This window comes from Diceros bicornis, chromosome 28 (assembly GCF_020826845.1).
Source record: "Diceros bicornis minor isolate mBicDic1 chromosome 28, mDicBic1.mat.cur, whole genome shotgun sequence".
Lineage (NCBI taxonomy): Eukaryota > Metazoa > Chordata > Mammalia > Perissodactyla > Rhinocerotidae > Diceros > Diceros bicornis.
This window is the reverse complement of record NC_080767.1, coordinates 21074302-21098475: the sequence shown is the minus strand read 5'-3', so window position 1 is coordinate 21098475 and position 24174 is coordinate 21074302. Positions and strand designations below refer to the sequence as shown.

General features: G+C 43.2%; 1 protein-coding gene and 1 pseudogene across 2 annotated transcripts in view; both read right to left on the bottom strand.

Annotated features, from left to right (window-relative positions):
- SNX30 (sorting nexin family member 30) overlaps positions 1–24174 on the bottom strand; it is a 117305-nt gene that overhangs the window by 27948 nt on the left and 65183 nt on the right. Inside the window, exons 4-7 of one of the 2 annotated variants that reach the window (XM_058523798.1) lie at positions 22485–22643; positions 18358–18553; positions 16701–16900; positions 2516–2602 (exon numbers count right to left, since the gene is read on the bottom strand). In XM_058523798.1, the coding sequence (XP_058379781.1) occupies positions 2516–2602; positions 16701–16900; positions 18358–18553; positions 22485–22643 (642 nt within the window). Of the gene's footprint in view, positions 1–2515; positions 2603–14424; positions 16323–16700; positions 16901–18357; positions 18554–22484; positions 22644–24174 lie in introns of those variants that run through there. The other variant, XM_058523799.1, reaches the window with a different exon arrangement.
- LOC131393642 (eukaryotic translation initiation factor 3 subunit J-like) lies at positions 13707–14860 on the bottom strand (annotated as a pseudogene).

Below are 24174 nucleotides of genomic sequence, written 5' to 3'. Positions count from 1 at the left end.
CACTCACTGGTACATCGCCATCATGACAGCCCCTGCTTTGTTGTTAAATACCACAACTGCTAAATAAGTAGCAAAATTAACTTTGGCATGGCTCAGTATCCCACCAGAAAGAGAGAAGATGAAGACTGCCCACCCCAGTGTGCTAAGAGAACGTAGGCGTGTTTGGAACCTACTGGTTAGTCTCATTGGCTGGAAAGAAACCCTTCCGCCCCTTCTAACAACTCTCGTGGCCAAGAGAATGAGTCATAGGGGTAAGGGATGCTCCAGGGAGGTGAGAACAGCAGGAGCAGGAAGAACACCACTGGGAGGAGAAGGAAGTCACCCAGGACAGCAAGAAGGGCAGAGCATGAGGGGGAGCCCCACAGCTCAGCTGGGTGGAACGTGCGAGCCAGAAACAGCTGTTCCATCTGCTCCAAGATAGGTGTGACCTTCAGGCAGCCAGCAAGTCAGGGCACAGTCAACATTTTATTTGGCCCACTATTCATAACCTTCAGTTCCTGTCTTTGGAAAGGAACTGTCCCATATAGGGCTGAACATATATTAAATGACAAAACCAGCCTCGGAGAAAGCTCGTATTCAGTGCTGAGCAGGTACGAATGCCGGCAGAACTATTTAGGTGACATCTTCTAAACACAAGATCTTCAGCTTCCAAACTAGGTCAGTGGCAGAACTTGCTGTCTCTACTTCCCTCCCTAGTCAGGAAAGGTGACTTCCATATTTATATTGGGAAGCTAAATCGTTAGAATGAAAATTTTAAATATATAAACACAGTATTCCATGTCATTCCTTTAAATGAGACTCAGACATGGGCTCAGCAGATGGCACCATATTCCAGAATATCACAGGGACAGCTAGGAACTAAGCAACAGGACAGGCAGCTGGAAGACAGAGGGCAACTGTGCACACAGCTGCATTTCTATCATGACCTCCTCTGTGACAGGGGCTGGAAGAAGGCCGACAGTCTGTGGCAAGAGGAACAAAAGGGAGGGTGCCTGGCTCTCTGGCCAAGTCCCAGCTGCAGACACTAGACCAGTGACAACAGTCCCAATCCTTATCATCTGACTTCCCGTAAGATGTATGCAGCCTTCACTCACTTGTGTAGATCACTATGGGTGACACACGGAGCAATGCAACAGGCATGTACTGTCTGCCTGCTGCGTCCAGCACGTGGGATAAAGACCTTTGGCTTCAACAAAGCTGGGCATTTACTGAGCTGCTCCGTGCCTCATCTCATCATCCATGAACCGGGGAAAGAACAACACCTTCCCTCTGGGCCCCAGATGACTGCTGTGGCAATCATGTGAAGCAATAATATAAAAAAATACTATATGGAGTCAAGGTGTGTCATTTCTGAGGGTTGAGTTACAAATTCCCAAAGCTGGTTCCTTTCCAGGCATATCTCGGCAGGGCAGCGCCAGCGAGAACCAAGGCAGAGAAAAAACAGTTCTGAAACAAACAGTTCTGATGTCAACTTATTTTTCTGAAACTTGGGCCCCTGCTATTCATCTTTTTAATAACATTCCCTAACCCACCCTTTTTTGAAAAAAAAAAAAAATACACCTTCCAATTAGAAACAAAAAGGAGCAGAGTAACGTAATGGTAACTGGTAAGGCTCTCAAGTCAGCCTGCAGGATGTGATCCTGGCTCTACTGCTGGCTAGCTGTGTGATCTTGGGCCTTGGTTTGCTCATCTCTCAATTGGGAATAAAAATGGTACCTAAACCACATGATTGTTGTATGGAATAAATGAGATAAATATAAGGTGCTTAGCACATTGTAAGCACTTGCATGTTGGTTATTATTATTCTTGTTTTTAATCCTGGCTGAGGAAGAGAAAGGTAACAGATGGGAGTGACCAAACAACAGGTGCATTTTTACAACTGTGGTCCTCTATCTAGACCCACAGCATTGGAACTGGAAGGTGTCAGAAACAAGCTGGATCACTGCTTCTCAAACTTTGTGGTAAAGGACCACTTTCTGTTGGCTTTTTCCCATAATACAACCAAGCTGTAGTCCTACTATGCAGAACTAGTATGCAGCTTGCTCCGCATGCAACTCACCACGCTAGTTTGACAACACTCATCTGGACTGTTTGACAAATATCAAATGGCTATAAAAGCGCTTACTCTCAGCTTCTGTGCTTTTCTCGTCATGGATTGGTACCAGTCTGTGGATCAGTCCACAAACCACACTTTTGAGAACACTGACCTAGACTGTTCTTCCCCTTTCTCCTCAATCCTATTTTACAGAGAGAGGAACTGCCCATGAATGGCAGAGCTGGGAGTCTTAAAAAAAAAAAAATCCCAGGGAAACAGCAGCAAACTCAACCCCAAGTGCACACTAGGAACTCCCAGAAATAAGACATAAAAGGGAGGAAAAGAACAGCAACAACACAGCCCGACTGGCCCTGACCAGCTTAGTCGCACTATCTGGGGACAAGAATTCACTTAGCACCAGCGGGGGCAATCACGGTTGACAGCCCAGAGCAGCCCACCCCTCCCCGGGGCTTCCCCCACCTTGGGCCGGTCTTCCTTCCACAGGGCCACAGCTTCCAGTTTGGCTTCGTACTCTGCTTGCACTTGGTCCCTCTTCTTCAACACGCTCTGTGGAGGCAGAAAGGGGAAGCATGTAGCAGAGCTCACACAGGGAATTTCAAGCCCCAGGCAGTTGCTTCTTTACCCAGTTCCCCCCAAATCATGACACACCCAGGCCCAGCCACGTGCTCTGAGGACAGCCTGGCTGCGGTGTGATGCGTGACATGGACTCCGGAGGAAGGAAGCAGGGCTGGAGGAGAGAGGGGGAAGGAGAACCATTCTCAGAGACCGAGTTTTCTAGTGGAGTAACTCCGCCTGACGCTGAAATGATAGGGTTCCGGGGAAGGGCAAGTGGAAGGAATGGTGGCCACCCACAGCCACGCGGATGAGAGGCCTCTCAGCTTCCCGTGTGCAGAGAGGACTCAGCTGTGCCGAAATGTGCAGCTTGGCAGGGGACAATGCAGGACATTCTCTGAACTGTTAATGGAAAAGTTGAAGGCAGGAGAGTTCTTGACTTTAATTCGAGTTGATCCCTGGCAGGCTGATTTGCTCCCTGATCCATTACCCACTTATTTGTCCTCCACTCTGGGCCAGGTACTCAAAGAGCAAAGAGATACAGCTCCTCCCTGAGGCGTGAGATGCAGATATAGCAGGAGGCTGCATGTGATAAAAGAGCTATGGACAAGTCCAGAATCCCTAGAACCAATGCAGCGAGTCTGCCAGACTGAGTGATAAATGGTAAAGAGCGCCAGCCTGGAAGGGACTAGGGTGAGGCAAGCCAGGAGTCCAGGATGCGAAATTTAAGGAGACCCTTATTCTTGGGCCTGTGCAGGTACAAGGTCTGCACCCGAATGTGAGTGTCTCCCTAAATCCGTGTCCTGGATGCCTCCCCTGCCTCACCTAGTCCAGGCTCTGCCGCTAAGACTCCACCAGCTAGAACAGAAAAGCTTGCAGTTGACATTCTAGAAAAGCATCTGTTTGATCTAGGGGTTTCTTTTTTCTTGTTTTAGTAGAATCACAAATGGCAAACCAAGAGTGATAAGAATTTTCTTTTCCAGTAACTCAGAAATGACAAATTGCTATGCAAGTTGCTAATCTCACGCTCTTCCCATAGGGACCTTCCAGCAGAGCACGGAGTCAGAGCAGGAAGGAGCCATTCCTTGGCTAAGCAGTGCGCACCTTGTGTCCCTGACAACATGCTAAAAGGTGATGAACAACTGAATAGTTGAGAGCGCTCTGGAGACAATCTTCTAACGGAATGCATCAACACAGGGAACCTCAAGTCTTCCCCGGAAGTAAATACTTTGAGAAGTGTTTTACCATGAGAAGAACATGAGGTAAAACTTGCAATAGCTTATTTTTCATTGTTTGCCACTCATCTTTCTCCTCCATGCTCTGAAGCTCCCTCCCCACACTCATCGACCTTTGAGTAGGAACGTTTACAGCACTGTTCAATAGAACTTTCCTCTATGATGGAAATGTTCCACAATCTGCACTGTGCATTATATTCCATAATACTGTGGCCACCAGCCCCACCTGCCAATTGAGTTCGTGAAATGTGGCTAGTGTGACTGAGGAGTTGGATTTAAATTTTTAATTCGAATTTAAATTTAAATAGTCACCAATGGCTCATGGCTGCCTTACTGGACAGCATGAACCTATAAAGCAAAAACAATGAAAAATCAGGGGTCCTTTCTGGATTTCATAGAGCCCAGAAAATATTCTAAATCTATAGGTCTGGTCTCAGCAGTAGTAAAAATCATAATCTCCACCCAAGAGAAATAAACACATGATGCTCTCCATGGAGACGCAAATGTGGTTCCCTGAGGCACAATGGGACAGCAGGAAGGGGGTTGACTGGAATCCTCATCACTGCCATGTGCTCCCTTCATAGCACGTCTCACATCTTACTGGAACAAGCACACATCCAGACTGGGAATGAGGTTCTAGGAACGAGGATGAGTTGTACCAGTGACACACTGTCAGTGTGGCAAGAACCTAATCACCAAAGCTAGAAATGCTCTTAAAACAATGCCTTGGAATACAGTCAGCCCAGTGTGGGGTTTCCTGTCCCTCGTTCTGTTCCAAGTCTCTCTGCTGAGGTTGCCAAGGCCCACAGGCAAGGAGGGATGGTCAGAGAAGACCTGTCAGAGTCACACAGCTAAAACAGCCGAAATGCCTCTCCTCTCCCTACCCCCAAGCAGGTGAGCGGGCCCTAAGGTTCAGCCATACTTCCCTCCCCAGTTAGCTTAGGCCTTCCCTGGCCCAGAGGAGAAGTAGGCCTCTGTCTCCTCAGGCACTGCTGCCCCAACCTCACCTGGGGTGGCCAGCACGATGCCTTCTCACGCAGGCTGACTGGAGGATTTGTGCTAACATTCCTGCATCACCAGACAGCAGAAAAAGCTCACAACAACTGCAAAAGCTCACAACAACCCTGCAGAGGTGAAAGGGTATTAACCCCATTTTATAGACAAGAACACTAAGGTATAGTGGAGGGACCTGGTTGAGGCTACATCACTGGCTAATAGCACAGTGGTGACTCACTCAGGCTTTTCCTGCTGTATTCTAGGACAGTCTCTGGTTTCCCAGTCTGCCTGCCACCCAACCACACTATGGGTTGGCAAACATGCTTTGAATCAAGATAAACTGTTTCAGACTATCATCCTTGTTAAGAGCACTTTTGCAGCCTGTTGGTGATGATATGAAAGGACTAGTCTCCCACCCACAAATAACACAGGCTCTGTTGATAAAACTGGTCAAACCAGCCTACGGTTGATGGGTCCTGAGCCTGTGATGGGGTGAAAGGACCAACAGACTGAGCCAGCATCGACACAGAGGTCCCTCCGTCACTGAGGGATGAGCGAAAGATAAGATATTCATCATCTGAGCTTCTGACAGAACTTTATAGGGATCTGATTCTGGCGGATACCAGAAATCAATGAAGTGCATGGAGATACTTTTCTTGTTACACTTTACATCCCACTGTCCCTCCTCCATAGAGCCATCCTCACTGTTTCCACCTGCCTCGATGTTTCTTCATTCATCTACCCAAGTGCTGGGGAGACAGCAGAGAACAAAACACACAAACCCTTGCATTCCTGGAGCTTGCATTCTAGAGGGGAGGCAGACAATACAAAAGATATACTAATATACAGCGTGTAAGGTAGTGCTAGGCGTTGAGGAGAAACATAAAACAAGAGAGAAGGATGTAAGGTGGCGAGGGTTTGGGGGATAGTGGAATTGCACACGGGGTGGCCAGGGAGGGCCTCGATGGGAAGGTGATTATTAATTAGACAGATGGAATAAACTTCTCTTCAATGCTGTATTTTTTTAATATAGAGCTTTCATCACAATTTTGAAACAGTACTAGTAATCTGGAACTTCACTACTCTTTTCAAATGTAGAGAGGAAAAATGACTCAATTTCTTCAACAAATAAATTGCAAGGAAAAATAAAAATACATGGGGAGGGATTTAAAAAATATTTAAGAAACACATCAACCCACACGTGGATTTTATTTGGATCCTGATTTAGGAAAAAAAAAACCTATTTATAAAAATAGTGTCTGAGACAATTGAGGAAATTGAACACTAACTGGATATTTGAAGATAAGAAAAAAATTTCTTTAGGCGTGATGATAATGTGGTTCTTTTTAAAAAGAATGCTTGTATTTTAAGAGATATGTACTAGACATTATTGTATGAAATGATACGATGCCTGGGATTTGTTTTAAAATAATCCAGGGGGTGGGGGTTAGGAGCGGGTGGGAGCAGGGCTACAAGATGGACCACGCACCGACACACTGCGGGAGCTGGCTGATGGGGACAGCGGCCACTGCTATACGGTTACTCTACTTTTGGATATGTTTGAATTTTTCCATTAAAAAAAGTTAAACAACGAAAACATAACACCTGTCATCTAAAATGTTTCTAACAAACTAGTAATAGCCATTAAATTACAATGACAAAAGTGTCTGGAAGTTAGATCACAGATGCATTCTGTGGTTTGGCTCTCAACATCTGCACTGGATTTTTTCCAAGAAAGTACCACAATAGAACCAACAGGAAAGCTCAACACCTCCTTCTTCACCCCCAGAGCTCATGCTCACACTTTCCCCTGGTAATGCTGTGGGCTCACACACTTGTAGGAGGTAATGGCAGCCCCAAAACGGCCCCCACGGCAAAAGGTCAGCAGCTACCAAAAAGCCTCCTCACGTCCGGAAGTTTTCTCAGCTCCAGATCTTTTCATAAGAGCGACACTAGGATGCAGGGTTGAGCAAGTACAGGAACAGCTCAGCCACACGTAGAGAATTACAGAACAGAACGGTTTGTACGCTGGTTTGCCAGGGGCTGACAGTCCAAAAGACCCCAGAGGAATTCATGTAGAATAATGAGTGTTCAGGAAATAAAGAAAGAAGCTCAAATGAGAATAAAAATTGAACACTCAACATAGCCCCGTGGCCTGTTTTTGGGTGGCCCTCTGGGAGAGCATTTTCCTACAGGTAGGAAAATGAGTCTGACTTTGTCCTGGTGACATAATTTCTGATTAAATGATTGAACTTAGGTTGCCTTTTCGACATGCTCCTTTTCACACATTCATTCTATTGAAAATGGGACCACCTGTGAGTTAATGTTCTAGGGCAATGTGGGCGATATTGAAACCACACATTTCCCCCTAATTTTAAAAGATATTTGTTACAGAAAATTTGGAAAATAAAGAAAAATGTAGAAGAGGGGAAAAAAGGCATCCATAATCTCATCTTTCAGGCACAACCAGTAACACATTATGTCTTCACTTCTAGTCTTTTCTCTTGAATGACTCCTTTGATGCTTCCCATTTCTCTGCTTTCTCTTGCTGACACTCCTGTTATTCAGATGTTGGACATTATGGTCTGGTCCTCTCTTTTTCATATTTTCTTCTCTCCAGTCCTCTGTCTTTTTGTTTCATTTTATATGTGATTTCCTTAACTTCTTCTTCTAACTCTTCTATTGTTTGTTCTCATTTCTATCATGGTTTTAATTTCTAAGAGCTCTTTGGTCTCCAGATTTTAAAAAATTCTTATTTTATGACTATGACATCTTCTCTTCTTGACCATATTAATCATTTTTTTCCTGGAAATTTTTTCTCCCTTAACGATGTTTCACTCAATATGCTTTTTCTTTGTTTTTACTTGATATTCATATTAGAAACTTCCCTTAAATATCTGGTGACCTTGGCTCACTCATCCAAGAGCAAAACACTAAAAAACTGATTGCAAGCTGTCTGCACTTGACAGCTTGTTGACAATTCTCTATGGAGACTCCGTTGGGTCATTTCATGGAGGATCATCACCCAATATCAGTATCTTCCAGTCTCTTCTCTTGGCCTGTTCAGATTTTCTAGAAAAGGTTCTCCTAATCCTTGCAGGGAAGATACAAGGCTAAGAGCCAAGCAGGTGAAGATGACTCAACATTCAGTAACCTTTTGCCTAAGTTCCTGATTTTTGGATTTTAGCCCCACCCTCAACTGTGCCTGGTGTCCCTCGGCCCAGAGACCCTCTATTTTCCCTTTCCAGAGAACATGCCTCCAGTTCTGCCAGAGTGGAGAAGGGACAGTGGTCCCTGTGTGAGGAGGGAGGGTGGGCTTCAGTGAATCGGAAGCTCTAACCGCTTTTTAACAGATTCCTGACTGGCCCATCTCTCTCTCAGCCCCAGAGGTGCTGCCAATTCTTGACCTTTTTGAAGGATCCCGCAGCGTAAATGAGGTGGCTTCTCACTTTTTCCCACGGTCAGCTTCAAAGGCAGCTTTTCTGAGTCACCTAAGTCCCTCATTACCTCTCAATTTGCTTCCTAGTCCCCAATTGTCTGTCATCAATTCCCTTCCTGTTGCTTACACCTTTAAAAAAATCATTCTAGGGTCATTTTGGTGTGGTTTCATGAAGAAGAGGAAATTTAAATATGTATTCAGTCTGCCATTACTGGGAACCTCAGAGTTTTCATTTTTATATTTTTCTAAATTTTTAAAACATTTGAGATCATGTGCACTTCCACATTCTGCTTCTTCATATCTTCAAGAAATTAGGCCCTCAATCCATAATCAGTTTTGTTTAGGAAGGAAGACCTTTTCCCCCCAACTCAATCTTCCAGAAAATCTCCTTTTTAGTTTTTGAAAGGCACCAGAAGTGGCCAACAAAGCATAAACTAGTTGACTCATTAGTTCCACCTTGTAGCCCCTGAGGGGAAAAGGGGGGCAGGCTGAAGAAACCGTCTGACAATAATCAGCATTTGAAAAGAACTATCTGGAAAGGTTGTTTAAAGTATCTCCAACTCAAAGACAAACTCTGTCTGTAAACCCAAATTTCTGATTCCACATGTCACACCTCTAATCATGATCACCAATGACTTCCATATTATTAAATCCAATGGTCACTTTTACTATGCTTCTTCTGAAAACATTTCTCTTGGCCTCACTAGGGCAATCCTTGACTTTTTTCCTCCTGCTCCACTGACCATTCCTTCTCAAGCTTCTTTTCTGCTTGTTGCTCCTCCTAATTAGGTACTAGACCACTAAACATTGTCATGCCTCAGGGTACAGGCCTAGACTATTTACCTTGACCTCATCTCACAAGATGATCTCCTCCAGTCCCATAGATTTAAATGCCATCTATGAGCCAGCCCTGATGGCCTAGTGGTTAAAGTTCAGCACACTCCTCTTTGGCAGCCCAAGTTCAGTCCCTGGGCACAGAACCACACCACTCCTCTGTCAGTAGCCATGCTGTGGCAGCGGCTCACATAGAAGAACTAGAAGGACTTACAACTAGAATATATTAAATACGTACTGGGGCTTTTGGGAGAATGAATGAATGAATGAACAAATGCCATGCTTATACAAATGACTCCCAAATTTCTACTCCCACTCTGAACTAAAACTCATAACAAACCGCTGTGACATCTCTACCTTAATGACTAATAGGCATTTTTGAACACAACATGGCCAAAACAACTTGATTCCCAACTGTCCAATCTGTTCCTCCCAGACTTTCCCATTTCAATAAAGAGTACCACTATCCACCCAGTCGCTGAAGCCAAAAACCCAGGACTCATCCTCAATTCCTCCCTTTCTTGCTTCACATTAATACAGCAGCAAGTCTAGTTGGCCCTTCACCCAAAATATACCCCAAATCTACCCACTTCACCACTGTAATCCAAGCTCCACTACCTTAGTTATCTGCCACTTAGCTCCCTGTGACAGTCTCCTAAATGGTCTTCCTACCTCCACTCTCATTCTCTACAACCCATGTTCCATACTGAAGAACGAGCTGTCTTAAAGTAAAACTTGTATCCCGTCATTCTCCTGCATAAAACCAAATGGCTTCCCTTTTATTCCTAAGAATAAAAGCCAGACTCTTACCAGTTATGGCCTTTAAGATGCTACTATATGTCCTGGCCCCTACCCATCTCTTTGACTTTGCCTCCTCCCACTTGCTCCCCTGCTCATTGGGCTCCACTCACACTGGCCTTCCTGATCTGCAAAGACACTCAGCTCATTTCTGCTTTAGAAACTTTGCACTCGCTGTCCCTTCTGCCTAAAATGCTTGCCCCTCCAATTCTCCCATAGCTAACTCATATATGTCACTCAAGTCTCCAACCGAAGCCACTTCCTCTGTGCGGCTTTTCCTTACCACCCACTCTTCCTTCTAACTCTCATCTACCCTATTCACCAAGACCTCTGAGATAAGCATACTCTTTGACTTGTAGATAAACCCCTCCCTTAAAAATAACAAGATATAGGGGCCACCGGTGGCACAAGCGGTTAAGTGCGCACACTCCACTGCAGCAGCCCGGGGTTCGCCGGTTCGGGTGCTGGGCATGCACCAATGCAGCGCTTGGCAAGCCATGCTGTGGCGGCGTCCCATATAAAGTGGAGGAAGATGGGCAAAGATGTTGGCTCAGGGCCAGTCTTCCTCAGGAAAAAAAGAGGAGGATTGGCAGATGTTAGCACAGGGCTGATCTTCCACACACACACACACACACACACACACACACACACACACACACAAAAACAAGATATATGACATGCAATAGTTATATATCTGTAAATGTCCCAAACTCACCACATTGTCAAATTCAATTAAGTATTTGCTGACTTCAATGAATAAGGCAGAGTGGGAAATAGGATGGTCCTGCTCTAACCTTCTTAAATAAAGCTTCTCTAACTCTTGGCCTGGTCATAATGATGCCAAGACTCAAAAGGCACTTCCAGAAATTTGGTAAGGACTTTAAGATGTTCTCTCTCAGCCCATCACTATCCTAATTACATTCTACACACACATTGCCTATAGGATGTGAAATCCCATATAAAGGCTCACCTGCAGATGTCTACAGGGTGTTTAACTTGAGTCTGGGCCTGAGGGTAACTTGGGTACCTCTCCCTCTCAGGCACTGTTCACTCTCACTCCACAGCATCCTTGGAATAAACTTTTTCAACCATCTTTCTAGTACAAGCTGCCCTGATTGTTCAATGCACATTGTCCATCTGTTCCACATGGCCTGGTAACGACCCTACTTTTTCTATGCTTTCTCTCTACCTCCAAAGGGAACAGAATGTACCCAGCCACAATTGCACATAATGAGAGACAATTTGAGACTCAGCCTGATCTGGTTTCCTTCTTGGCCAATAGTAAAGACACAGATACAAGACGACTGGTCATTAGAACTGGGGCCATGGAACAGAGAAAAGATTTCTGTTTCTTCACCTATAAAATGAGCAAGTTAGACAAGATGATCCCAAAGGCCTTTTCAAACTCAGAGTGGAACCCCAACTTCAGCCCCATTAGGAGAGGGATTCAATGATCTCCAGCATTTTCTCGATGCAAGGCTAGACCAACCCTCAATGATTTCAAATTCCTAAGGCACCAGCCCCGGACTCCAAATGATGAGGACAAATACTCACTTTGGCTCCCTCATGGTCATCATAAGGAGAGGACTGACAAAACATCACCATGCCAATTCCTTCCCACCAAAACAAAGTCAAAATGACTTTCTCAGTTCTGAAGACCATTCAGTAGTCAATAAAGAACACGTCACAACCAGGCCTTCAGCAAGCTCTCTACTCTGTGCTTAGTTCTCATGCTGAATAGCAAAGTCTGTCCCACTTATATCTCAAAAATCAGAAAGTTATTTTGGAAACAGAATTATATGACTCTCAGAGGAATAAAATATAGTTAAGAATTCTCAAAGAGTAGCAATGTCAAAAGGCAGGAGAGCCACTTAAGATGCCTATTGCTCTCCTGATGTCTTCAGTCCTGGCCACGTGGACCCTGACAATCCTACATGCAAGTCTTGGCTGTGCCATCAGGTCACTCCTGTCTTGCCCAGACCAGTCTGCAAAGATATTTTGCTGTTAGAAAGACGGGGAGCAGGTGGCCCCGTTTCTTTCTACCTGGGCTTAGCTTAGCTCACTATGGGGCAGAGGGAGGGTTTCAGAGACTGTCAGTCAAGACTTCCTCTTCACCATGCCCTTCCCCAGACGACACTGTACATGATCCCATTTTCCCGACTTCATTAACCTGGTTAATATGTTTTCAGGCTCAGTAATAAACTCAATACATGGAGTAAAGAAAGAGAGAAACAAGTGTTTCTTTGATGTGTAACTTCAATTACTCACACAAGCTTATGTCTCACTGTGTAATAATATTTTAATAAGGATGCCAGAAAAATCCTAGCTAAAGGACAATTTAAAATCCTCCTTCAAGTACAAATATATATTAAGTACTTAATATATATAATATGATTATATACACTTGCCACATACAAGTACAGAATAATTTGTAGCATAATATCCCAGGTCCATGTATGCATCAGATTTTCTGGCAAGTTAAAAAAAAAAAAAGAAAGAGCATTTAATGAAGGGCGTGTCTACATAAGAGACAAAATCAGGGCCGGCACCATGGCATAGCGTGTGCGAGCTCCTCTGCTGGCGGCCCAGGTTCGGATCCCAGGTGCATACCAACGCACCGCTTGTCAGGCCATGCCATGGCGGCGTCCCACATAAAGTGGAGGAAGATCAGCACGGATGTTAGCTCAGGGCCAGTCTTCCTCAGCAAAAAGAGGAGGATTGGCATGGATGTTAGCTCAGGGCTGATCTTCCCCACAAAAAAAAAAAAGAGAGAGACAAAATCAAGGACACCCCAGGAACTGTAAAAAATTTATCTTTGTTCACAAAAACAAATACTATTAACTTTATAAGTAAAGTGAAATATTCTAGTTCATTTTAAGTAAGTCGGGCTGCCTTTTTTTTTAATTGAGATGTAACTGACATATGTTTTATTAGTTTCAGGTGTACCATAATGATTTGATATTTGTATACTGTGAAATGATCACCACAATAAGACTAGTTAACAAAGATAAGACTAGCTAACTACTTTGCTCCTTTTGACGCCCTCACCCATTTCATCCACCCCCCCCACCCCAAGATGCCTTTTTATACTTGTTTCAGCCACAGGATTAAACATACAATGTGTAGATCACAATTTTTTATGAAATTAGTTGCTTTATAAAACATTGCAGATGTCATAATTGTTAACATAATTTACCAAACTGTAGTTAACTGGTGCAGTTAGCTGAGCGTGGTTTATAAAGGAAAGGGAATGCCAACACCTGTTCAAGTTGTTCCACTGCAGCCCCGGAGAACAAAGGAGATCTGTTTCTCGGACACTTAAATCAGGCAAATAAAACAGGTAATCAGTTTCGCTGCCCCATCTGAAGCACTCCATCAGTAGAATAGTCTGATAAATACAAACTAGACAGTCTATGCATTCAAGCGATTCCACAACTTGTAAAGCAATAATGGAGATGTTTATCTCCTTCAGCTTCAAAGTTGGAGGTAATCAAACTAATGCTTTTCAGGCACCATATCTTTACTCTGAGATAAGCCATCTTCTTTACAATGTATTTTTAATATTCTCATGCTCAATTTTAAAACAAAGCAATTTGAATACTAGTTGCACGCCACATGCCCTTGCTGCAAACTGCTTTTCTTGACCAGTTATGAAGTACTTCAAGGAGGTGTGGTTAAGGCTGTATTACTGAATGGTGCTGGTAGATACTACACACTTTTTTGTCACGTTGCAATCTTTGTTTCCAATTTAGTGTTTCCAATGAATCAGACAGCAACGCTGACAACATTAGGTTTGTTTTTTCAAACTATGATTTAATAGCAATTGAGGTTCCCAATTTTAACTCCTTGGCAGCAAGATCCAAGTTCCTTCATTTGCATATTAGCACCTAAGTGTCAAGGGGTTAAATAGTCAGCAGAAAAAGATACTGCACTTCTGATTGTAGCATTTGGCAGAACTGAAAGGAAAGGAGTTATGCTACATGATGAAGGGATTGTAAGCAACAGAAAAAAAGACACCAGAAGATAAAATGTCACATGAAGTCTTCCTAGCCTTGTACGTAGCCTCCATCGTGACCACCATAATCTGCCACATCGTCTTCCATGGTGGCCTCTAATGCCCTCCAGGAAACACATCTTCTTCTTTCTGGCTTTGCATTGATTGCTTCTGTTTTTCACTGCAAGGCACAGTCAACGAAGTGGTAATCTTTGCCAAGTCATCAATCTCCAATGAAATACACACATCTCGAACTAAGGCTTCCAAAAAACTGGCACAATCCAGTGACTTTTCATATTGTGTAATTTTATCTCTAAGTAACTTTCCAAACTCTGTGAAGTCATCTCTTGAAGATGGGTTCATAGCATCTATTCTATAAAAGACACCAAAAGTGTCTTTTGCTAATTTCAGGTTTGACTCCTCCTGTAATATCTTTAGCTGAAGGTTATCTGCTAATTGTTCTTCTGGTGTTAGCACTTTAGGTTCTTCAGGTTCTTCTAACCTCTTTTTAATTTCTTCCCACCTCTCCTTCTATCTTCTCTATTTTTTTTCCCTTTTTAAATGTTTACTTCTGGTTTTACTTCTGCTTCCTCTTTTTTTTTCTGCAGTCATCATCATCATCCCAGTTATCCTTGATGTCCCTGTCCTGGTCCTCGCCTTCTCAGCGGTCCCTGCCCCCCACCTTCCACACGGGGGTCTTCCATGCAGAACGTGTCCGCTCCCAAGAGTCGGATCCCCCATCACTGCCACTGCCATCTCGAGCCAGGTGTGAGCGTGTGAGGGGAGAGCTCAATTTAAAAAAAAAAACTACAATGTAATAGAGGTGAATGAGTTGCAAATTTAGAGTCAGAAGCCTTGGTTTTCAGCCTCAGTTCCAATAATTACCAGCAAAACTGCCTCAGGCTAACGGTCTCACATGTGAGTTTTATCCTTATCATCACCATCACTACCACCATTTCCACCTTACAGATAAGGAAATTCATACCATTTTCCCTGATCACTTTGAGATCCAGATCCAATCCTGTCTTTCAAAGTGTTTTACTAGCAGCTTTATAGAGTGTACATGAGAAAGTGATTCATTCTACCAGGAACAAGCTCCGTTCTCCATTGTCCACACTTTAATATGCATCAAGAGCCTTACAACTTCATACCTGATGGAACAAGACAGAACAAGAATGATGGGTATTTGGGAGTTCATCACACTACTCTCTGCTTTTGTATATGCTTGAAATTAACCATAATAAAGTTTTTTTTTAAGTTTTTATAACCAATTGATTCATTACTTTTTTACTCCCCTTCTCAAGGTGTAGAATATTTTCACGGCACCATGATTTTTCTGGTTTTCCGTTTTTACAACCCAAGGTTGTTCTCTCTAGAGATTCACGTCAGTGCCTACCCAGGTCCTTCCTAAAGAGATGCCCTAGATCTGCCCCAAAGACAGATCAATAATTCAGAGATCTCCTTTGGGAAGCAGGAAGGGGGCTACCTACAGACAGGGACGTGCAACACTGAGCCACATCTCTTTTTCCGTTGGCCGGGAAGACTGACCCTTTTCTCTAACTGGCACCACCATCAGAGTCCCCTGCAGCTACGCTCTCCAACCAGTCTCAGGGCGGGCTGGGTCAGTGTCTAGTGTGGGCATTAAAGCATCTGATTCCATTCCCCATCCTTATTCTGCATATAGAATTTGAGGTTGGAAATCATCTGTCCTAACAGTTCCTCTGTCTTTTCTCATCCATTGGCTGCTAGACCAAAGCTCTTCTGATTCATATTCCTCTGGTACATTACCTCCCTCTCCCTCTTTCTTTAAAAGCTTTTAAAATCTTATCACCTTTATTTTAAAATTTTACAATGATGTGCTTTGAGTCGGTTCTCTTTTTATTCCTTTTGCTGGGCAAATAGCATGTCCTTTTAATTTGAAGACTCATGTCCTTCAGCTTTGGGGGATTTTCTTGTATTATTTCTTGCATAATTTCCTTCCCTCCGTTTTCTCTATCTTGTCTGTCAGGAACTCTTATCAGTCAGATACTAAACTTTTGAGATGAATCCTCTATGTCTCTTATCATTCTTTGACATTTTCAGTATTTTTGCATTTGTGTTCTACTTTCCAACCATTTTTTTTATTTGTTTTACTTTCCAAGATTTCCTCAACCTCATCTTCCAACCTTACTCTTTGATTTTATTCCAGCAATTGTATTTTAACTTTCAAGAGCTCTAATAGTCCAATTGTTCTTTTTCCACAGCATCCTGTTCTTGTTTAGTAGATGTTATATCTCCTTGAACTCTCAGAAAACACTAATAAGAATTTCTTCCAAACTTGTTTTTTTCTAATTCATACTTGGCTCACTATATGTTCTATTTATATGTCCATGATGTCAGTCCACACGTCTGATCCTGCCCACCTAGGAAGAAGGACACCTGTACCACATGCAAATAGGCAATAATCAATTACTTTTTGATAATGACCACAACAAAGAAAGTATCTAAGTGCACAAGAAGTGGGCCAGGGGCTGGCCTGGGGGCCTAGTGGTTTAGTTCGTGTGTTCTGCTTCAGCAGCCCGGGGTTTGCCGGTTCAGATCCTGGGTGCAGACCTACTCACCACTCATCAAGCCATGCTGAGGTGGCATCTCACATAGAACAACTAGAATGACATACAACTATGACATACAACTATCTACTGGGGCTCTGGCCAGAAGAAAGGAAAAAGCAGGAAGATAGGCAATAGATGTTAGCTCAAGGGCCAATCTTCCTCAAAAAAAAAAAAAAGAGGAAGAAGAAGAAGTGGGCCAGCTTACCTTCATGGAGTCAGAGTATAAAATATATTCCCTGAGCACAGGTAGAAAGTCTTCTGTCATGTCATCCGTCAGCTCTTCCAAGGCTGTTGAGCAGTTCCCGATGCAAGCCGACACACCCTCCAGGGGTTCGGCCAGCTCCCCCTCTAATGTGCTCCATGTGGAGTACACAGGCCCATATTCTCTCAGCTCCACAAGGTACTCTAAATGGGGAACAGAAACCAGTTAAGATCTGCTGGGTAACAATCACTGGTATTAGTGACTCAATAACTACCACAGCCAAGAGCTCTCTACATTAAGATGTGTTTCCCTTGGCCATTCACTCACCTGAGCATGCTCTCCTTTAAACACAACACCGTTTATAACATAATTTTTTAAAATCTCTAAAAGCTGATGTTAGAGCTAACATCATAACATCAATCGACTCCACCCCATAACGGGAATGCCATGCCTCTGGATAATGGGGACCACAACGACTTTTGGGAGAAAGTGGTTGGAGCTGCATCCACCAAGTATCTTTAAAAATAACCACTGACCCACCCATACGGTGACCAGGCAATGGGGGCACAGTTTCATATAGGTTTAGGGGGATGTTTTTAAAGGAAAAAACATATACCGTGACGGAAAAATAATGAGATTTTAGGAAACATTTGGATACAGATGAGGTCTTACATAGGCAGACTGACTCTCTCACTGAGGGGTCACCCCAACCCCTTGGTCCCATCAGAATTTACTTCACATGACCCTTAGGTGTAGATGGTACCTAAAGCTACCTCCAACATCTACAGGCCCCACAAGATACCATCAGTGGGAAAAGGAGAACGAAAGCACAGGGAACAAGGAAAAATGTTGATTTATTTCCCCCCACAAAGAAAACCTGGCCCATCATTTGTCACCAGAATTCTTGCCATTACAATAAAACGTTGCCATTTTTTAGTACCAATGGATGGCAACTACCGGAGAATCCTTTTCAACATGTTTAACATGCCACCATGATCATTAAGATTGTTCAGGTCTGTCTGGCTGGCCTACACATGTGTAAGAAGACAAAGACTTCAACGTTTCGGAATACAGAAAAGCAAGCAGCCATGAGGAGGGTGGGGAGGAAGTGGTGGCAACAACCAGGAAGGATAAAGAAAGGCCCCGGTAACTCCCCAGGTCAGGAAGAGTGGGTCTGAAATGAAGCCGGGGTGGGGCAGGTGAGTCAAGTTCAATTCTGAAGGCTCATTAGGATCACAACTTTGGCAAACACAGGTCATGCTGTCCTTTTGAACCACCTTTCTGTCAGAAGATAAAACCTAAGTTTGTTTTGTAAATTCTCATTCCTGCGAACAAAAGGAAGTTGAGTCAATGTCTCTATTGTTAAAGCTAAAGTTAAGAGAGAGAAAAGTAGAAAAACCTAGAAGCTCAGAAGTGGTTCTTTGCCACAGGGAAAGCAAACACAAGGCTGAGATGCAGGACAAAGGATGGAGCACAAAATTACACTCTGGTCACAACTACCTCCTCCCCTCCTTGTGCTTATTTATTAGTCTTATTAGTAAGATATGGCCTCGTTCTGTCACTTCAGCATTTCTGCAGTTTGATTCTGCTAAGCACACATGAATGTCATTTCTGCAAACGTGGTCCCTGGGCATGATCAAGGTCTCCACAGAGAGCTCACCTATTTCTTCTTTGATGATGCGCTGGGCTATTCGATCAATGGTTCCCAGTTTGAGCGCAAACGTATCCAAGTATTCGCCTATGGCTGCAAACTCAAGAGGCCGACTCCTCAGCTTGTAGCCCCCAGTGACATGCTTGACCGACTCGCCCACTCTAGTCAACAGCGCCATCCCTTGCTTCTTGTAGGCGTTCAGGTCCTGAGGATGACACATGAACACACAAACTCAAAGGGCTCAATCCCTCACATGGCCGGGACTCAGTAAATCAACTCCTTCAGGCAGTTTCTTTTGGGAAATGGAAGACTCCAGAAACAAGGAGCTGAGTTAGAGGACCTAACCGCGTACACAATGGTATCCCCTCCCTGACATCACAACTGCCAAGCTCCCACTCCTGTGCGTTTACACCCCCATCTCTTTTAAGAGAACTAGGCTATCTTTCTAACCAGGTTCACTCACCTGAGCAGGCTCTCCTCTAAACACAACGCTGTTTCTAACATAATTTTTTAAAACCGCTAACCAAAAAAAAAAAGTGGCCCTTTCTCCCATACAAAATACCCTAAGTTGTCTTTAGGAGCAAATTCAAGAGCTGAAATTCATTCCATTCATTTATTTATATCCCAACCAAAGCCGTATAAGGAAAGTAGAGAGTAGAGGGTGGAAGCAGGAACAGTGACAGAAGAAGCAGCGCTAGAAAACCCAGGCTGAGGAGAGATGCTGTAAACAACAAAGCATTTTACCCTGAATTCCTTGGTCACAGCATAAATGGGAAACACGTTGAGCTACATAATCCATTGTACCTAAATTTAAGAAGCATGTTAGCCTGCCAGGTAAAACAGGCTTCTTCCTATTATTAAATTCTAAGAGGAATCTACAGTATCTTCAGGTTGTTCTATGTCCCTTTAATGGTGCCTTCAAAAACGATTTTACAGAAGATGCAGGTGTCTTCCTTATACCCACCCTAAATACAAACAGAATGCTAATTCCCAGTCCCAGAAGGGCATGTCTACAGGGAGATAAGGGAACACAACACAAGCCATTGCTTTCTGGTGACCTAGCTGGATATAGGGACAGAGCAGAGAACAGGGAATCATGGTTAACACAGCTGCCCGAAAGCCCCTCCTCATTCTTTTTTTTTTTTTTTGGTGAGGAAGCTTAGCCCTAACATCTGTGCCCATCTTCCTCTATTTTGTATGTGGGACACCACCACAGCATGGCTTGATGAGCAGCATGTATGTTCACGCCTGGGATCCGAACCTGCAAACCCTGGGCCACCGAAGCAGAGCACGTAAACTCAACCACTACACCACCAGGCCAGCTGCTACCCCTCCCCATCTGACACACAATCGGAGACTCAGGTCTCCATCAGTGTCTGCAGTGTAGACTCCTTCTGATTTCACTTCCTCCTTCTTCTTCATATATCCAAGGCCTTCACTTTTGCTCTTTCCTATTCACACTATCCTCCCAACCAAGGCCTTTGCCCTATCAACTATCTCCTCTCCTGTCTCTACCTTCAACTTCTAATTCTTCAGCATGTAAAATATATCCAAGGCTCACCCATCTTAAAAACAGCAGCAATCTCCTCCAGCCCCCCTCCTCCATCTCCTTCCTGTCAAAGTCAGGCTGCCTGAGAGAATGTTCTAAAGATTCCATCTCAGGGCCAGCCCGGTGGTGTAGTGGTTAAGTTCGCATGTTCTGCTTCAGCAGCCCGGGGTTCCCGGGTGCAGATCCTGGGCGCAGACCTACACACTGCTCAGCAAGCCACACTGCGGCGGTGTCCCACATACAAAATGGAGGAAGAATGGCACAGATGTTAGCTCAGTGACAATCTTCCTCAAGCAAAAAGAAAAGGATTGGCAACAGATGTTAGCTCAGGGTCAATCTTCCTCACCAAAAAAAAATTAAATTAAAAAAAAAAAGATTCCATCTCCCCTTCTAACCTCATACACTCTAGACAAAAAACATCCCTATAAGCACCAGGCTTTCACGAGACCATAACTGAAGCCTTGGAGGTCTAGGAATTGCTTCCATAGACAATATTTTCGAGAGCAGGGCTAAATCCAAATGGGCTCGTTGGACTGCACAAGCTCTACTTGAAGTAAAAAAGAAGCCCCAGTTAACCCAGTTAATTAACATGTTGAATCAAGTTATTTAGGAGTACCTATCTGATTGGTGCACCCATATGACCAAAGGTGAAAATACTGATTTGAACGTAGTTGAACCTGAGTGTTCCCCCACCTCTCCCAGCATTATTGTCTTCTTCTTAAAGACAATTCCGGTTTGTGACAAGATCACATCATGACAAGGAAGAGGAATGCTTCTGCATTTGCTGTGGCAGAGCACGGAAGTGGCTCATCTAAGAACAAGACCAAGTTCTTCAGGGTGTGTTAAAAGAAAAGACGGGGGGCTGAGGGGAGTAGGAGATGGGAAGTTGTTGTTAACGGGTATAGAGTTTCAGTTTTGCAAGATGAAAAAGTCCTGGAGATTAGCTATACCACAGTGTGAACATATTTAACACTGATGAACTATACACTTTAAAATGGTTAAGATTGTAAATTTCATGTTATCTATATCTTACCATAATTAAAAAGCAAAAGGAAAAAAAGAAAAGATTGGGTTATTTAGTGCATTTAGTTCAGCAAGTAAAACTGACCAAGGGCTAGAATCTGTTCTGTTTAAACAAGCCAACCCCATGTACTCACTCAGATGAAGTTGGATTTTGATTAAGATGGCTAAAGGACTTGATTTTTTTCAATCATTTCATATTGCTTGGCCCACAGATAAAGATCACACACACACAAAAATCTTTCCTACTTATTCACACAGATTGCTAAGACCAGAGGTTCACGCTTTTTCCCCCTTTATCTCTCTGTTCAATAAAAATGACTAAGCTTGAGGGCCCGCCTGGACAACGGACCTGTAATTCAGGTGAAACAGTGAGTTGCACTTTTGGAGAACAGGATGAATTTTACTTTGTATATAAGCTGAAAGAACTATATCTGAGGATCAGTTCACCAGGAAATACTTATTTTTAAAAAGAACACAAGTTTGACCTGCAGGGGGAAAAGGCCTCCGGGAAAGAGAAAAGATTAATGCGAATGTCACCCATGAGGCTAAATGCCAAGCGAGGTTTAAAAAAAAAAAAAAAAACCCAATACTAAAGGACTTTGCCATGTGGTTTCCATTGTCTAGAGAATGGCATTCCCTTTAAAGTCTTTCAAGTCAACTGATGTTATCTGTAAATGTTTCTCAATTTTGTCATTTTGAAAAAGAAAACTAAAAAGTACCTGGGCCTCAATACCTTGCCAACATGAAACAAATTACCTATAACCTGAATGTGAGAACGTGATACACGAAACTAAACAGACGGGGCTGAAAGGAAGTCGGCATGAGAGTCAGAACGTGAGATCCTGTTTCTGCAGACAATTAGAGTGGAGCACCTCAGGTTTTCTGGCCAGTTCTGCCAACAGGAAGTGTAGAGAGAAGTGAGGGAATGACCAGCTTGCGTTTGAGTATGCAGAATCCGGCAACTGTGTAGGACCCAATTATTTCTCTGGCAAATGCTTGGAAAATGCCCACCCAATAGGAACTTGGCTGCGGGAAGTAACACTGAACTACTCTTGGTCAGACAGTCTGATATAGGGGGAAAGGGTGGCCTCAGGAGTCACAAAGACCTAATTTCAAATCTTAGTGATGCCACTTGAACAAGTACAAACTCCCTGAACTTCCGTTTCCCACTCTGTAAAATGAAGCTCTGAGTAACCACTCACAGGGTTCTTGTGAAGAACATCCTTACCAAATACTCAATAAAAGTTCTTTCCCTTCCGTGCCCACTGTTGCTCAGAATGGCCTCACCCAGTAGCACGCCAAGAAGTGTTTAAGGAAACACTTGTCCCTGTTTTCGGAAAGTGAAAATATTCTAACCTCCTCTGCTGCTCTGAGGAGGTGTTCTCCTGAATTCTAACCCAGAAACCATGCTAATGCAAATGGACGCCAAAAAACAGAGCAATTCTATGACGTTCACTATAGTAGGCCAGTCGTGAAGGTGGCCTGTGAGAGATCAAGGCAGCTTCTAAGAAAGACCCTGAAGAATGCTAATTTGGAGGAGGAAAACGAAAAATTCTGTCCTTACCTTAGCAGTAAGGAAAACATGAAAGTGTTCGTTGAAAGAGAGCACAGGATGATCTGTAATTCTTTTTAGGAATTTATCCAAAGCTTTTCTTCTGGTCTCCACAAACTCTTCTGAAAAACGATCCACAACACCTTTCACCACAAACTTCTCAGGAAGCGGCTATAAAGACAGGAAGAAAACTATTTAGAGTAATTGATAACACGGTGGAAAGAAAAACCACAGGCTAGCAAATAATTCCTATGACCCACCGGTCAAGAACAGTATTTCTGAATCGGTTGGATCTTTATGTAGTCATCAATATAAACATTTCTGAAAAATACAGGTGGAGTAAATCACAACTACCCTATCAATTTTATAATGTGAGAAATAAAACATTAGAACATAGTCCCTGGAATACAGAAAACGGTCAGTCAACTTCTATCTAGTAAATCCAATAGTATAGTTATCGTTACATTGCTTGATGCACAGATGATATAATGGGAAAGTCAGGCAAGATAAGAAAGTTAGTCTAAGGAAAAAAGGCAGACAACACTAACCACACAAAAATTTATATAAATATCTTAAGATTCTACTCCCAGTTCAGTTAAGAACCTGGTAAATGGAGAAATAAATACATTAGGCAAACTCATGTATCTAAAAAATACCTTTTCTAAGCCAACTTTTTTGTTTAGGTTTACCCTCAAAAGTTCTTAAAAATGTGACTCCCTTTACTCAAGCAAATTTCTCTAGCATATTTATTTCAAGCCAATATTGTGGGCAATTTAAAACTACCTGGCTACCAAGGGATCTTTGAGCTTTAACCTATTTCCGTAATAACTTCATTAAATGCTTGATTAAAAGGCCTTCCTCATCACTACCACCACAGGGAGAGAATCTACTAATGCACAATTTGAAAATGTTTTGGTTATGAAATATTGAAAGAACATTTACATTAAAAAATAAGCAAATCACCTGGCAGATATTTCTCCAAAGAAAATATACAAATGGCCAACAAGCACATGAAAACATGCTCAACATCATTAGTCTTTAGGGAAGTACAAACCAAAGCCACAAAGAGATACCACTTCATGCCCACTAGGATGGTCATAATAAGGAAGAAAAGAGAGAAAAGCAAAGTCAAGAACAAGTGTTGGTGAGGATGCGGAAAAACTAGAACAAGTATTTAAGTCCTCGGCCTCCTTAAGCCCTATATTATGGCAATAAAGAGATTTTTTTCAAGTTATAAATCCTCGAGCATACACCAACAAAAAGAGAAACAAGGCCTTAGTCAATGCTGAAACAGGAACCAGGTGTAGGGCATCACGTGGAAATTCCCTAACCATTTTGCTTCCTCCGAAACCCATCTACTGGGCACCACCTTCACCTCCATTCCTCAGGACCCTGTAACAACACACCCCTCCCCAAAGCTAACTGTTCCATCTGTGTCCTTGACCCATTAGTTCACGATCGTGTGCCTGCTGTCATCAATTAATTACACCTTCTCTTCCCTGTATCTTCAACATCTCCTCCTTATTCAGCTCTGTTCTGCATCTCACAAATATGGCCGGTTCTCTTTCTACCTGAACAAAATAAATCCAACTATCCCTTGACCTTATATCTTCTTCTCCACTCTCCTTGCTATCTCATTCAACCTTTTTGAAAAGAATCGTGTATCTTTACTTCCACTCTTTCCATTGATTTCTCAACCCCC